General features: G+C 41.1%; 1 protein-coding gene across 50 annotated transcripts in view; it reads left to right on the top strand.

Annotated features, from left to right (window-relative positions):
* The window catches only part of RIMS2 (regulating synaptic membrane exocytosis 2), a 737,322-nt gene that overhangs the window by 653,296 nt on the left and 66,247 nt on the right, over positions 1 to 17,779 (top strand). For 47 of the 50 annotated variants that reach the window (XM_075124984.1, XM_075124982.1, XM_075125005.1 and 44 more), the window contains one exon: positions 8,977 to 9,218. The exons of 2 other annotated variants lie outside the window; for them this stretch is intronic. In XM_075124984.1, coding sequence (XP_074981085.1) covers positions 8,977 to 9,218 — 242 coding nt within the window. The remainder of the gene's footprint in view (positions 1 to 8,976; positions 9,219 to 17,779) is intronic. One more of the 50 variants, XM_075125014.1, reaches the window with a different exon arrangement.

Below are 17,779 nucleotides of genomic sequence, written 5' to 3'. Positions count from 1 at the left end.
CTGAACTCTAGGGTACAGATGTGGGGACCTGCATGAAAGACCCCCTAAGCTTATTCTTACCAGCTTAGGTTAAAAACTTCCTCAAGGTACAAACTTTGCCATGTCCTTGAACCCTATGCTGCCACCACCAAGCGTATTAAACAAAGAACAGGGAAAGAGCCCACTTGGAGACATCTCCCCCCCACCCAAATATCCCCCGAAGCCCTACACCCCCTTTCCTGGGGAAGGCTTGATAAAAATCTTCACCAATTTGCATAGGTGAACACAGATCCAAACCCTTGGATCTTAAGAACAATGAAAAAGCAATCAGGTTCTTAAAAGAAGAATTTTAATTAAAGAAAAAGTAAAAGAATCACCTTTGTAAAATCAGGATGGTAAATAACTTACAGGGTGATCAGATTCAAAACACAGAGAATCCCTCTAGGCAAATTACAAAAAGACACAAAAACAAGAATATACATTCCATTCAGCACAGCTATTTTACCAGCCATTAAACAAAAGAAAAGCCAACGCATTTCTAGCTAGATTGCTTACTAACTTTTTGCAGGAGTTCTGAGCTGCATTCCTGATCTGTTCCTGGCAAAAGCATCACACAGATAGACAGACCCTTTGCCCCCCCACCCACCCCCAGCTTTGAAAGTATCTTGTCTCCTCGTTGGTCATTTTGGTCAGGTGCCAGTGAGGTTATCTTAGCTTCTTAACCCTTTACAGGTGAAAGGGTTTTGCCTCTGGCCGGGAGGGATTTTATAGTTCTGTATACAGAAAGGTGGTTACCCTTCCCTTTATATTTATGGCATGGGGTTTAAGCATTTTTTATTATACTTGATTTACATTTTCCCAGTTGTTTCTCCAATCATTGTCTCTACAGTCTGCTGGACAGTCCTTTGTAACTTATCAGCGTTGGTTATTTTATCCTACCAACTATTCTTCACAAGCATCTCTGATGGAATGCATTAATTTTTTATGTGGGTTTCTAGTACTTGCCAAGTTTCAGAACAATGTAACAATGTGGAGATCACAATGGCATTGTATAACTTTATCCTGCTTCTTGTGTGAATCTCCTTATTTTTCCAGATATTTGCCAGTCTTGAAAAGGAACCACTTGTCTTTCCAATTTTTGCTTTCATCTCCTTATGGAGTTAGCCATTAGCACTAAATTCTGCTTCCACAATATAAAAATTTGTTAACCATGCTGTATTCTTCATTATCGATCACATGTACATCATCATTGCTGACTCCTCTTTCAACATTCATGACTTTTGCTGTCTTTCGGCTGATTCTTAATCTTACTTTGGTAGCCTCACATTTGACATTGATAATGGCCTTTTTCCTAACATCATCTTCTGTGTCCAACAGAACAATGTCATCGGCAAAGTAGAGATCTTGAAGTTTTCATTACTCCACGTAATTCCTGTATCTTCCTTTGATGTTGATTTTTGCATTATGTAATCTATCACAATGCAGAAGAGGAGAGGTGATAAAGTGCATTGCTGTCTTACTCCAGAGACAATATCGAGCCAGTTGGTCTCTGTACTTTCTTACAGCATTTTGAACCTTCATACAGCATCTTAACCGCTGCCACTATCTTTCTAGGAAGTCCATGTTGTCACAAGATCTTCCATAGCAATTCTCTATGAATACAGTTGAAAGCTTTGGTGAAATCTAGGTGGTTCAAGACTGATATTCTTTGATAAGAAAGCCCTTTCTCAATCAGTCATCCCAGGCGTTGTGATTCCCTCTGAGACCTTTTCCACTCAGCTTATCCAGAACACCTTGTCTAGTTCTGGAGAATGCTTTATCCAGTTTTATAAGATCAAAATATTCAGTTCAACTCCTGCTCATCAAATAAGTTATTTTATTATACAGCTCTATGCCCATCTATACAGGCTTAGATGCAGGGGGGTTAAGTACAAAGTGAAACCATAATTCCAAATCAAGTCACACAATACACAGTTTATATACATTTTTCCTAGCTATTAACATCTATTCTTCTTATATCTAATTGGTTTGAATATTGCATGGATCATGTAAGGCCCAATCACTTATGTCCTCACCTTACCTACATTTCAAGCTTATCAGTTCACGGTGTTCCCAGTTATCTCAACCAGTTCGAAAACATTGTCTCCATCACTTAATCTATCACACCCTTATTTAAAGTTTAATTTAGCACTCAAAAAATCTGAATTTGTCCTACATTTTGTGACCCAAGTAAACTTTCAAAATTACTAATTTTTACTTTTCACACAAAGGAAAGTTTGAGATTTTACACACATTTCAGAAGCTGAAGCCCTTTCCTTCTACATTAGTTTGGTTGACAGAACTTGCCTGAATGAAATCTACTTCATTGTCTAAGGTAGACAAAGCAGAACATGATCTTATGCTTCCAGTTAACTAACTGTAGTGAACTAGCTGACTTTTCTAATATGTAGTTCTTTAATAATGAGCTACAGTACTCTATGTCTAATGGAATTATAGTAACTTTGACAGCCATTTTAAGCACCTTGCAACAGATTTATTTAATGGGGATGACTGTTTGAACCTCTTTCATTTAGGGGGAATGGAACAGCTCAGCCTAAGGATTAGTAATGGCATATTTCTGAGCCATGTGGGAGCATTCACTGCTCTACATATTTTGTGGGTAAACAGAAGACTTTAGTTTGGAGTGCTATCACTCTAGGGCCTTTCCTTTCCCCAGCATTACAGTCATGTATTAAATAATGCAAGTTTTATTTGCTACTAGGAAATGAACAGTTTTTATCACACAATTTGTATATAAGTACCACTTTCTTACAGGATGTAAGTACCACTTTCTGAGTCCTGCAAGGATTTTACTGTAAGGTAGTCATGAAGATAGTTGCTCTTCCCAGTATCAACCTTCTCTGATCTTACAAGGATTTTATCATGCAAATGATGCTGACACTGCGTATTACTTCGTGTTGACTGGAATTGCCCCTCTGTGCTGTAACCCCTAAAGGTGTCCAAGATAGACACAGCTGGGTTCTCATAACAGTTGCCAGAGCAGTTTTTAAGAGAATATGCTGCCACAGGTGAAAGACCCTGGTAGTAGACAACCACTTCTTTCCTTCCCTATCCCATCCTATTTCAACACCTCTTAGGTTTCTGTTCAGTTCTTGGAGAACATTTTACACATGTGCTAAACCTGGAATGGTCTTTTGAGACCACAGCCCTATTTGCTCTCAGGGCAAGTCACACTTGGCACCAATAATAGAATTCTGAATAGGATACTGCAAGTTAACACTCAGAGTTTTTTAAGCCAACCATGGGATTTTCCTGCATAGGATATGGCTTCGCCCTGAGCTTTTAGCTGCTCCTTCCTATTTAATCTCCATTTCTTATGTAATATAGAAAGGCAGCAGCCTCCCCATAGCTAAGGTTGCAGCCAAGGTCTTACTCGAAGGGTGATTATGGAAGCCTTTTACATTTAAAAAATAAAAAAAAACCCTAATTGCTTCATAATCTCCTGGTGTAAATCTCATTGGAAATTAAAAGACTCAAAGATGGCTCTTTATTTTCCCAAATTGCCTAACATTTCTATGGCTCCTTTTTTGTACCTACTTATTTGACAATCTGGACTAGTGGGTATCCCTCCTGTTTTACAGACTTGCTGTCAAGGTTCCTTCCCCACTCTGAACTCTAGGGTACAGATGTGGGGACCTGCATAAAAAAACCCCTAAGCTTATTTTTACCAGCTTAGGTTAAAACTTCCCCAAGGTACAAACTATTTTACCTTTTGTCCCTGGACTTTTTTGCTGCCACCACCAAGCGTCTAACAAATATAACAGGGAAAGAGCCCACTTGGAAATGTCTTTCCTCCCAAAATCCCCCCAAGCCCTACACCCCCTTTCTGAGGAAGGCTTGATAAAAATCCTCACCAATTTGCATAGGTGAGCACAGACCCAAACCCTTGGATCTTAAGAACAAGGAAAAAGCAATCAGGTTCTTAAAGGAAGAATTTTAATTGAAGAAAAAGTAAAAGAATCACCTCTGTAAAATCAGGATGGTAAATACCTTACAGGGTAATCAGATTCAAAACATAGAGAATCCCTCTAGGCTAAACCTTAAGTTACAAAAAGACACAAAAACAAGAATATACATTCCATTCAGCACAACTTATTTTATCAGCCATTTAAACAAAACAGAATCTAACGCATATCTAACTAGATTGCTTGCTGACTTTTTACAGGAATTCTGACCTGCATTCCTGCTCTGGTCCTGGAAAAAAAAAAACACAGAGACCGAGAGAGAACCCTTTGTTTCCTCCCCCTTCAGCTTTGAAAGTATCTTGTCTCCACTTCGGTCATTTTGGTCAGGTGTCAGCGAGGTTGTCTTAGCTTCTTAACCCTTTATGGGTGAAAGGGTTTTTCCTCCGGATTCCTTCCGGCCAGGAGGGATTTAAAGGTGTTTACCCTTCCCTTTATATTTATGACTCTTGCTAAACTGAATGACCAGTCATTGGCCTCCAAGATTTTTTTTCTCGCCCCACAGTTGTATTTCCTCTACAGACTAGCTCCTGCACTTTCCTCTGCTTAAACTCTGCCTTGGCTCTAGGTAGAGACCTTTGCCTCCTCATGTAGCAATCAGCCAGACAGCAGAAAGTTATAGGTCCCCAAATTTCTTTAGTGGAAGGTTCTTGGTGCCAAATTTAATGCCTCTTCTCATTTTCCCTTGAGACCATGTGGAAGAAACCCAGTCTCACAGTCTCCCATCACTATTATAACAAAGGCCATAGCAGTGTTGGCAGACAACCAGGCTCATCTCAGGACCGAGGTTTTGTGTCCACCCTCTTATGCTCACCTCATCAGGCAGCAAATGTTCGGACCTCAGGCTCCTGCTTCTCCTCCCACTTCAGGGCAGACAACGTATTCCACAAGTTTTCCAAACTGCTCTGGTCCTCAGCAATTTTTCTTCCTCTTCAGGGTGAGTGGTGCATTAAAGAGGCCTTACTATTTATTTGCTGAGCAGTCTGACAGGTTCCAGTACACCAACCTTTCTCTTTCTGCAAGGACAGAGCACCTCTGCTGGCATCTTAGGGACAGTCACCCATAAGAAAGTTTCTCTCAGGCTCCGGTCATGTGAGCACTCCAGTTCTACCTCCCCTCGGTGGGGCAACAGGGAACATTGTCTGAGGCCATTACTCCTAAAGCATGGGCCTTCAGCTGAGAGAGAGTGAATTTCAAGCAATAAGATATTTTTTTCTGAAGGAGTTCTACCCTGAAATCTTACCCTTAATGGGTCAAGCTGTCTAAGAGTCTAAGGCTTCTCTCACTAATGAGGCTACCCTGTCTCTATACAGTTACTCATCACCCCTTTTAATTGTCTGATTCATCTTCTGTTCCTCAATCAGACACTGTAAATGTGAGTCAGGATCGAAAAGGAAAAGCTCTGTAATTTGCAAATTCTGTCTCTCCTCACACCCCATATCCCTTCACTTCTCCCCCTCCATCCCCCCACCCACACACAAAAGGAAGTATCTCCTTCCTCTTCTATCATCTTGCTCCTCGGAAGAGCCCGACCTTGCTGGTTTCTTTAGTTCTGAATAGTGTTCATTAATCAAATCATATTGATTCTCAAATAAGCTTCCCAGTCCTTGAAAATGACTCAAGGATTCACAGAAGAATGAGAAGTAACATTTCCTTGATACTGAAGGGGAATATGTTTACTCTCCCCACAAATTTGGCCAAGATAATCCCAGAGATTTGCAGTGATCCAGATTCCCCACCTCTTAATCTCCATATATTTCCTATGTTCCCTTTGGCTAATAAACCCACTTAATTAGGTAATCCTGGGCCACTCATGACTTATCCTTGGAATATTTGGGATGGAGATGTCTGACTTTCATTCTCCCTTTCTCTGTAGTTATCATGTTGAAGTGAGTGGCTAGCCCACCTCCTTATTCAAGGAGCTAGATCAATGAAGGGGGCACTCTCTAAAACTGTCAAGAGACTGGTTATTGTACTTCCTCTGCCCAGTCCGGCTGGCACCCTGGGGTAGATGAAGTCTGACTCTGCTTTTATAGGCATCATCAAGGGAAGAGTTTTCCTAAAATGGGGAACCCTGTCCATTAGACTACATGCATCCGATGAAGTGAGCTGTAGCTCACAAAAGCTTATGCTCAAATAAATTTGTTCGTCTTTAGGGTGCCACAAGTACTCCTGTCCATTAGGGGATTGGGTTTCCCTGATCTCAGGCCCACTAACAGCCCCCACCATCTCTGTGGTGTCTCTAGACATAGAAGACGTAGATCTGCTCTGAAAGTCAGCATAATTGTCTTTATTTTTCACAATTAAACATATTCAAGTATGCAGTATTTTTCCAGATGTTTGCACTTTACTATTTATAGGTAGTGCCTAGGGATGCCTAGTCAGGCCACTACTGCTGATTAGCTTGTAAAGTAGGTACCCAAACATAAAAGCAGACTTCCAGTAATGTGAACTGACGTACCAATTGCTTTGTTCATGCTGGATTTTTCCTTCTCCAGAAAGGGGGGAACAGACTCAGCCACCCAGTACAGTGGACACTATATTTGTGTATATATGAGTGTATAATAATGGCGTAATGTGTGCGCTCTGGACGGCACCACATACGCTCAGTGAATATGTTTATAACTGCATAACATCTACTGTGGAAACTGCAAGGATCAAAGACACCATCCCTGCTTTTTCAAATGGATGTGGAACAAAATAACAATGGGCCAGAGGGCTGCTGTTGCCTGTGCAGAGGCACAAGTGAGAGAGTCACAGCATTAGTCTGTGCAGGGGTGAGGACATTTGCAGTCTCACTATTCACTCCAAAGACAGTAAGAGGCAGGGTTATGGCCCCAGTCCCCCTCTGCACTAACTAACAGAGCTGGCTGGCTCTACAGGGAGCACATGCTGGATCCCCTGAAGTGGATCCACTCTTCTTGAGTAGCAGGAGCTCCAGGAGGATTGACTTCATATGACTGTGGCTAAAAGCCACACTGGAGCCCTATGCTGGCGGAAATCACTCACTCCCTGTCTCAGTTCTGTGTTTAAAACAAACAAACAAAAAGCCTTTGTTAATCTTTGTGGTATCACTACTTGTAAGCAAAACTGTGTTAATTATTTTCTTTGTCTCACTAAAATATTCCACTTTGTTCTATTTTTACTATCCAGCATTGTGTCTAAAGCAGAGTTACCAAGAGTAGGCGCCTACCAAATCGAACTAATAAAGGGCGGAATCCTATGCAAGGAGTTTCCATGGAAGTCAACATGGAGACCTTGTAGCAGCAGGCTCAAAGTTAACACAAAAGTGCAGTACTGTAAAGTGTTGCATATATTTCTGTCTTTCTGAAGGGAGGACTTTAACTTGTTCCCAAACTGTCCACATCATATGTCTCAGACAGCCCTTTTTCACCAAATGGTATAACACTGATCTATGTAGTTCTCACATCATGATTCATGGAACGCTTATAGGTGAGCGTGGAGCTGCTTCTGTCACAGTGCTTTGCCATTTACCAATTTTCAAGTTGTGATACTTCATGTTAATTGTCCCCCAGTCACGGATGATTGGGGTTTCCAGAGGATTTTTTGACCAAGTAAACTAAACAAACCAAAATAAATACCCCCCTGTGACTCCAGCAAAAAGAAGTACCTATCTGCACCCTGCCGTGCAGCCACTTTGTGTGTTCTGTGTAGGGTGTTTCTTTAGTGTAAATAATACATTTGTGGATGACAGCTATGTTGGAGTGGCAGCAAACATACAAAAGGAGAGAATCAAATTGCAGTGTCACCTAAGCAGTATAGTGGGAGATGCAGACAGCAATAGGAATATGGTAGTAATAAACGTATGGCACAGCCAGGACCGGCTCCAGCGTTTTTGCCACCTCAAGTGGCAAAAAAACAAAACAAAAAACCTTGCCACCAAACACGGAGCCAGTCCTGCCGCCCCTTTACACTTGCTGCCCCAGGCACCTGCTTGGTTCGCTTGTGCCTGGAGCCGGCCCTGAGCACAACGCAGATACAAAATGCAGGGGAGGAAAATAAGCAATTAGCCCTGTCCGCCATGTTGAAGCAAGCTTATTTTTATTTAGTCTCTCTAAGCCTGCCCTCATATCGCTTTTATATGTAATCAAGCACCATAGTTCCTACAGGGAAGGTGAGGGATCAGGACTGGGAGGTTGGGGAGTAACTTGTTCATGATCATTGAGAAGTGACTGTGAGCAAGTCTTTCTTACCAAGGAGTCTGCACTGTGCAATGGTTTGGGAATCACTGATCCGTATGAGAGGCTGATCACTTGCAATTATAAGATAATATACCCAAATGTCAATATAGTGTAAATAAGTTTTAGAATCAAGAAAGAGCCTACTCAAGAAAAATAATCCAGTGCAAAAAAACTATTCATCTACTCAGGGATTCTGCAGCATTAGATTTTTAGTTAAAAAAAATGACATTACAGATGACACTTTTGATGCTTTATTTGCTTTGCCTCTTTTGCCTGGCCTAGGCAATCTTTGCTTAACTGATTTGCAGAATCTGCCGAGTGGCAGACCAGAGGAACAAATGTGTGTAATTTGACTGGCCAAGAGTTAAACATGAAAAGGAAATACTGAACTAATAAATTGTATATTAAATATGAAAATACATGATGTTTTCACTACATTTACAAATGCTATATAAGTGTATTTACCATTATACTATATTTAGATAATATACTTTTAAGAACTTTCATAAGTAGAAGGAAAGCCTTTTAATTAAAAAAAAAGTTTAACAAGTGAAGTATATGATTAAAGAGAGAAAACCAATAAAGTGCTAGCAGGAACTTGACAATTAAAGTTGTTCCTCTCTACCTCTAACAAAAGCAAAACCCTACCTGTGTGAATTAGCTGCTTTGCTCCTACAATCTCCCAAAACTTTTCATCTGAAACCCATCCTTTTCTGTCTTCCCCTTTTTACTCTTCTGTTGTCTATGTTGTTTGTCCATCCATCGGCTGACAGTGTCTTTACATCCAAAATGCAAAGCAGACAGATGGGTGCCTCAGGAAAGAACATGACTAAGAGCACCAGCATCGGCGGGGACATGTACACGCTAGAGAAGAATGATGGCAGCCAGTCTGACACAGCAGTGGGCACTGTGGGGACTAGTGGCAAAAAACGACGCTCCAGTATCGGCGCAAAGATGGTAGCGATTGTGGGTCTGTCACGAAAAAGCCGCAGCACTTCTCAACTCAGCCAAACTGGTAGGAATCAGATTTTTTTAGTTTGTGATTTAAATATGTATAATATATATATATTACAATGTAGTCATTTGAATGTAATGCTGCAGTTGCCTAATTAACAGTATTCTAGGGGAAAAGAGGAGAGTGGAAACTTTTTACCTGGCTGAACATTTATCAAACTGTTTTGTTTCTTTAGCAAAGATCCTCCTACCGATTGGACTGTGGCTTGTGTTTTTATGCTTACTAGAGCACACCTAATGCAATAATCCTTTCCTTTTCAGGAACCAATGTGAGTTGTGCTTATGTTTTGGGGATTGGTATTAATGATTTGTGAAGGATCACTGAAATGCAGTTGCAGAATTGTCTGTCTTTTGTTATAAACATTCTTTGTATATTTCAGTCCTCTTTTTCTCACATTTGAACTTGCAAAATTTATTTGATGTGGAACAGTTTTCATTACCAAGAAGGTATCTTATATTTTATTGGATTAGTATAACCATTTTATTGATCAGTACTTCCCTTCTTTTCAATTTGCATTTGTCATTGCTTTTTACATTTACCAGTTAAAATTCAATACCGAAATGTTCTACATAAATAGGGATAGAGTTATATTCTGACTTAATACCAGGACATCCAGAATCAGTGTTAGGTACTTTGTTTATTTCACACCTTACATCTGGAAAAAATCATTTATATATAATTCACTCTGAAAAGCTGTCATTAGCAATTAAGGAATTTGAGTAAAACTACTGTTTCTTACAAAGGAAATTGGATATTTTATATTAAAATGTGTGTGTGTAGTATGCAGTATATAGTGTATGCTCATTAATATTCATACAAAAGTAGCGTATTATGTTGGTATGTGGTTTATACTAAATACAGTAAAAAACAGCTCACTCTCTTCTGTTCATACATGCATGGAGAAATTATTATTTATTATTTGTATTATGGTAGCACCTAGAATTCCCAACTGAGATCAGACCCCCATTGTACTAAGCACTGTTTAGAGATGCAATTAGAGACAGTCCCTGCCCTGAAGAGTTCATAATCTACATAGAAATTACAGACAAAGGGAAGGAGAGAAGGAATATAACAGAGTGAACAATGGAATGATTTCCAGGTGTCACAAATTTTTGTTGTTTTGTTTGTAAACTTTTTTGGATGGTGTTTGTTGGGAGTGGATTAGCTGAACTGAGAAAGGGAGAACAATGGAATTGAGCGGGGACAATGAAGGGAGGGGATAGGAAAAAACAGAATATGCGGGAGGAGAGGAGCATGGAGTGAGGTTTAATGAAGAGACTGTGGAAGTTGGGAGGCTGTTGTACCAAACAGCCCAATCATCAGAGGGGAAAACATAGTCAGAGTGAAAGCTGTAAAAACAGTCAGACACTGGTGATATCATCAGCACCCTAAGATCCCTGCTGCAGTTAGTTGTCTCAGCTCCTGCCAGCTCAGTTTCTGGCTGCAGAAACTGCAGTGCTGTCTGATGTTTCTCTCTTCCCCAAGCTCACATGTCTGAGTGGGAAAGGATGGGGTTACAAAGGTGCCACCTTATGGAAGCTCTCCCTTGCACAATTCTGGGAAACCTCTAACTGGGTGTGCAGTTTGCCCATGGCTAGATGCATGTCCACCTAGACATGGTGTGCAAGCAAATCAAGGATTTGCACATGCAATAATGTTCTTGTAATGTAAAAGTGCAGATGTGTGTGGATTTCAGAGCTGAAAATAAGGTGCTATATGATTAGGGATAGTCTGTCAGGACTCCCTTACTATGAGAGGCATCAAATGATTTCAGGATGGATGTTCAGTTCATACTATATTGTTCTCTTGGAAGAGTTGGAAGATTGCCATAGCCTGGATCCAAAGTAAGACAGGTTCAGACTAAATATCATGTTGAGATATTTGTGTGGCACAATATTTTTAATATGAAGTATCTCCATCACTACTTTTTAAAATCAGTTGGTCGCTATTTTGTATCCTGTAGTTATAAACAAAAACTAGGGGTAAAATTTTCAGAGTTGCCTCATTGAAGTAGGAGCCTGACTGCCATTGATTTTCCTGGACTGAGAAGCAGGTGGTATTTTAAATAATCCCCAAATATAAACAAATTCATTTCACTATTAGAGTTGTGAAAGAAACCAATTAAAGACAGTACAGTAATGACAGACAGGCAGACTTTTGCTCAGCTTTTCCCCTTATGTAGTTGGAGTGAGGGCCTAAGTTAAGAACAGATTGTTAAACTTTTCAAATTTAATTTACTTACAGGTAAGTTCCATCTATTTTATCCACTGGGTCATTTTCTAGTCCTTAGACTATAAGACCTAATGACAAAACACGAAACGTGCTGTAAATTACTTGTAAGTAAATTTTAGTATAACTAGGAAGCAATGGATACTATTAAAATAGCAAAGCACTATCATGACATAGAAACTGCCTGAAATAAAGGGAGTAGGAAATTAATTTCCAGCAATACCAACATAGTTCAACGGGTATCATACTTAAGCTGTCAGCTAAGCGTCTCTTAAATTGGTATGCCAAGGCTGAAACAACAATTATGAAATAACAATACAACATTTGTTGAAATTGCCATCACACTTACAAGTACTTAACTTTTACTGTCCAAAACATGTTGGCCAATTTAAGTCGTTACATAGCGGTATATTAGTGTCGCTATAAAATTGCCTTCTGATGCCTCCCAGTTATATGTTGTAGTTGTCTTTGTTTATATTTAATGGCTAAAAACTGTTACAGAATGTGGCTTTGTTTAAAAAGCTGAGTTCATCTCATGACCGTTTTTGTGGCTATGAGTCAAACATCCTGTATATTCGTAATATAATTCGATAAAAGAGCTAATTTCTATTGTCATTTGAATTTAACTTTGTGTTACAGGCAAATTTAATGCATTCTTTGTTGTTAGTAGATGTAGAATTGGCAAATTTCGACTCTAGGGATGAATAAATTAATGTACTCTGTATTCTAATCTTTAACATTTGTTTAATGCATTCAGATGTTTTTGTTATTGTTTATTTTTGAGTCCCAAAATTATGTTAGATACACATGAAAACAGTCCCTGCCCTGAAAAGATTAATTCACCAAGACATAACAAGTGAGTGAACAGATCAACAAGAGGGAAGAAAAGGGGGCAAGGAGACAATAACAATATCATATTGCTACTCGATAAAGCATGTACACATCATAATCTTTATGGTTCTGTGTGTGTGTGTGTGTGTGTGTGTGTGTGTGTGTGTGTGTGTCTCCCAATAGGCTTTGTAGCAGATGTGAGTACTCAGGAAGGATTTGAATGTGGCAAGGCAGGTGGCTTCACGAATAGGTTGGAGAAGGGAATTCCAAGCATGGAAGAAGGCACAGAGATGTCTGAGGTTGTCAAGGCTACATCGTAGGTTAAGTGGAGAGGGCAGGGGGTAACATTAAAGTAGAGCAGATCTAGGATGAAGCCATGAAGGCTAAAGCAAGCAGAGAGGACTGAATTTGATTTAAAATGTTTTGCTATATTTAGTTTTAAAGTGACTTTTCAGTGCTCCTGAAAGGTGCTATCTTGATAGTTTGACAGCACTGGAAACCTATCTCCACAGAACAAATACAACACAGGGACTATGCTTCTTCATACTCCCCTACTTCAGACATATTCTGAAGATCCACCTTCAGTCGTGAAAGGACATATTTGTCAACAGGCTACTTTGATCCTTGGCCTTTTTGCTGAGATTGTCAACCAAAGTGCCAGATGTTAATTAAACTAAATACATCAGAGGACACCACAAAGCGTAGTGATCCTGTAGTAGATTTACAATGATTTTGTAAAAGCGATGTTGCAGTAAGTTTACAATAGGATTCGATTTTTTCTTGGTCTCCAATTTATCTATTTTGAATAAATGAATTGTTTCTATCTAATCAGATTGTGATATCATCTATGTCTTTATACCATCCCCATAGTATCTGAGTGCTTCATAACAATGAAATTAATTCCCTCCTGTGGAGTACCACTTCCCAAAGTCTGAAGTTGGATTTAGCCCAGATTTTAACCACTGATTGGCATGGCTACATTGGTGCTCAATGCCACCCCATAGTGTAGACAAAGCAAGCTGAAATGTACATAAGTGGAATTCACACTGGTGTCAAGCCAGGGTAAGTTGTCTACATTAGGCATTTGCATTAATGCAGCTCCTCCATTGGCTGACAACAGGGCCAATTCCCCATGTGGACAAGCTTTATGAGTTTTTCAGGGAATATCTAATCTTTCTTTTTCACTGGCATTTTTAGGTGGGAAATGCCTATAACAGACAACTAAATATTCCACATAGTGAAAAGGCCTAATTCACTTATGCACCATTTTCAGGCCCTCCCATTCAACAGAAGGGGCATTGATTAAGGTTGCCAGGCATCCGGTTTTCAAACGGAACGCCCAGTCGAAAGGGAACCTGGCTGTTCCAGTCAGCACCACTGACCGGCCTGTTAAAAGTCCAGTCAGCAGTGCAGTGGGGGCCCGGAGCTAAGGCAGGCTCCCTGCCTGCCCTAGTTCTGCGCGGATCCTGGAAGTGGCTGACAAATTCCTGCAGCCCCTATGCGCTGGGGTGGCCAGGAGCTGGGAGGCTCCATGCACTGCCCCCGCCCCAGTGCCGGTCCTGCAGCTCCCATTGGCTGGGAACCGCAGCCAATGGGTGCTGCGGCAGGCGGGACCTGCAGGCACTGCGGTAAGCACCGCTGGGACCCTGCACTCCCTTCTGCACCCCAGCCCCCTGCTCCAGCCCAGAGTCCCCTTCTGCACACCAAAACCCTTAGCCCCGGCCCCACCCCCAGCCAGAGCCCTCATCCCCCCAACCCCTAATGCAGCCCACAGCCCCCTCCTACACCCCAAACCTTTCATTCCTGGCCCTACCCCAAGCCAGAGCCCTCACCCCCCTGCACCCCAATTTCCTGCCCCAGTCTAGAGCTCCCCGCCTGCACCCCAAACCTCTCATCCCCGGCCCCACCCCAAAGCCTGCACCTCCAGCCCAGAGCCCATACCCCCTCTTATCCCAACCCCCTCCCCCAGCCTAATGAAAGTGAGTGAGGGTGGGGAAGAGCGAGCGACGGAGGGAGGGGGGAGGGAGTGAGTGAGGGTGGGGCCTTGGAGAAGGGGCAGGGCATGGGCAGGGCCTTGGAGAAGGGAAGGCAGTGGACCGGGCAAGGGTGTTCGGTTTTGTGTGATTAGAAAGTTGACAACCCTGGCGCTGGTCATGATGATAACAAAAACTTTACCACCCCTAGGATGGTAAATCTAGAAGATGGGATTTGGGTTTGTGCAGAACTATTCCTATTGTCTTCTCCTTTCTCCGACTGATTGTCCAATCAGAGGATGTGAGGTGTGAGGAAGAAGGGGGAAGAAATAATGGGGAGGGAATAGTTATCTAACAAGGCACTGTAAGTTTTCCCAATAGGTCATATGAAACTGTGCTATAGCTAAACAGAAAAGGAGTACTTGTGGCACCTTAGAGACTAACAAATTTATTTGAGCGTAAGCTTTCGCGAGCTACAGCTCACTTCATTGGATGCATTCAGTGGAAAATACAGGGGGGAGATTTATATACATAGATAACATGAAACAATGGGTGTTACCATACACACTGTAACGAGAGTGATCACTTAAAGTGAGCTATTACCAGCAGGAGAGCGGGGGGTGGGGGGAAGAGCCAGAAGAATACCCAGAAGTCACCTACTACAGGACAGGCCCAACAAAGAAAATAACAGAATGCCACTAGCCATCACCTTCAGCCCCCAACTAAAACCTCTCCAACGCATCATCAAGGATCTACAACCTATCCTGAAGGACGACCCATCACTCTCACAGATCTTGGAAGACAGGCCAGTCCTTGCTTACAGACAGACCCCCAACCTGAAGCAAATACTCACCAGCAACCACACACCACACAACAAAAACACTAACCCAGGAACCTATCCTTGCAACAAAGCCCGTTGCCAACTGTGTCCACATATCTATTCAGGGGACACCATCAGAGGACCTAATCACATCAGCCACACTATCAGAGGCTCGTTCACCTGCACATCTACCAATGTGATAGATGCCATCATGTGCCAGCAATGCCCCTCTGCCATGTACATTGTTCAAACTGAACAGTCTCTACGTAAAAGAATAAATGGACACAAATCAGATGCCAAGAATTATAACATTCAAAAACCAGTTGGAGAACACTTCAATCTCTTTGGTCACTCGATTACAGACCTAAAATTGGCAATTCTTCAACAAAAAAACTTCAAAAACAGACTCCAACTAGAGACTGCTGAATTGGAATTAATTTGCAAACTGGATATAATTAACTTAAGCTTGAATAGAGACTGGGAGTGGATGGGTCATTACACAAAGTAAAACTATTTCCCCATGTTTATTACCCCCCACCCCCCACTGTTCCTCAGACGTTCTTGTCAACTGCTGGAAATGGCCCACCTTGATTATCACTACAAAAGGTTTTTCCCCCGCTCTCCTGCTGGTAATAGCTCACCTTAAGTAATCACTCTCATTACATTGTTTATGGTAACACCCATTGTTTCATGTTATCTATGTATATAAATCTCCCCATTGTATTTTCCACTGAATGCATCCAGTGAAGTGAGCTGTAGCTCACGAAAGCTTTTGCTCAAATAAATTTGTTAGTCTCTAAAGTGCCACAAGTACTCCTTTTCTTTTTGCGAATACAGACTAACATGGCTGCTACTCTGAAACCTGTACCTAAACAATTCTTCTTCCCCTTGGTACTTACACCCTTCAAATACTTGTAGTCATTATTTAGCTATGCTGTACAGTTTGAGTTGTTTAGACTTTCATTCTAAATCAGTCCCTTCCTAGGCCCTTAGTAACTATTTGTAAGCTTATTGTTGATGTTTTTCTGATGTTGAATTGGCCCAGAACTGTCTGTATATATTGTATTACTTTTAAGCCAACCTTTGAACTTTGAATAATTTAAGCACTATATCCAAATGTACAGACACTCTTTCCTTAACCTGTGTATTATATAATTTTAACATTAAGTTTATTAAAGAACTCGCTACTATATAAAAGAACTATTCCTAACAAGTACTTGACATAATGCGTCTGTGTATACAGACCAAACTCAGACTGAATTTTTGCCAACATATTATATTGCAAGCTCATATTCAATTTGCTGTCTTCTGCTTTACTGCTTTCCAAGTATCAGCCTCCCACTGAACCTCTGTTAGATTTCTTTCCCCAGGATGAATTTTTGCATCTCATGAGTAGTTCTGTTGTCTTCTGTCTTTAGATCTCATCTCTCTAACTCCCCTTACTTTTATGTCCTCATTTGTACTTGCAGTACCTCCCAAGTACGTGGGTTCTGAGTGTTCTATGTGCTGTTACCTCTTTTGCAATATCATTATTAAATACTTTAAATAAAACAAGGCAAAACACTTATCCCAGTGCATATCTCCTCTCCACCCAACTTGACATGGTACCTTTTATTATCATCTTTTGTGTGTGGTCTTTTGACCAGTTTGTCCTTTATCATCTAATGCTGTTTGTTTACAGTTTTGTTATTCTCTAAGTGCTTGCTCCTACAGAAGCTGAATGCCTTCAGGTAGGTTCTGAGAGTACTGAATTGCCAATAAGGGCTTTCAGACTGGTCTTCCAGCTACCTTCATCACTACTGATCATAAGGTGTTGCTGATATTTTATGACCTACCTGACGTGGACAGATTGCTACAGAATGATTCTGCACATTTCTTTCTGATTGTTCCTTGAGAGTGATGTTGGGTAATTGCTAGTTCCTCCACACAAGGGTTTTCATCTGTGAGGTGCTGCATAGATTAGTCCTATCACTTCTACAACATCCATCAAAGGAGACTGAGAAAATATGGGTTACAGCGTAATCTGTTTGCTGATAACACCCAATTCTGTTTCTCCTATTCTGACCTAGGCACTGTTATTTCTAGGCTTTCTCAATGCCTGGCAGAAGTTAGAAGTTGAAAGAAAGCCAGCTGGCTATAGCTTGGCATGGGAAAGTTGGAGATGTTGCTGATGGGCAGGGAAAATTGCTTTGAGGGCCTGGCAAAATCTATAGCTTCTCCATCAGCTGCAAGTATCTGTTTGGCCTTTCTCCATATGGTCCACAATCTGGGGCCTTACAAGAATCCTATCTGCGTGTAGACTGTGTTACTTTCAGTCATATGTGGATTTTTCACTGATCATCCACTCTTTGTAAGTACTTGGCTGGACTCATGCTCTCTATTCAGAAGTTGTGGGTAGGTGAGAATGTAATGCCCACCTAGATGCTAGAGACCGGACATTTTTGTTATTAGGCCTGGCCCTCTTAAACTTGCATCATCCAGAAATACAATTAAGCATGAACCCTGGTCATATTTAGAAAGAGCTGTCACCTTTTTCCATAGGTCTTCCCACTGATCAAACAATGACATCTTGGGTTCATATTCTAAGGGCAGAAGGTACCATCATTTCGTCTGAGCTCCTGTATATCACCGGCCACTAATGTCATCAAATTAGCCCTGTATTGAGCCCAGTATTTTGTGTTTGACTAAAGTAAATCTAGTTCCTACTT

Source organism: Caretta caretta, chromosome 2, assembly GCF_965140235.1.
Source record: "Caretta caretta isolate rCarCar2 chromosome 2, rCarCar1.hap1, whole genome shotgun sequence".
Taxonomy (NCBI): domain Eukaryota; kingdom Metazoa; phylum Chordata; order Testudines; family Cheloniidae; genus Caretta; species Caretta caretta.
Note: the sequence above shows the minus strand (reverse complement) of the source record. Positions and strands in the feature narration are given on the sequence as shown.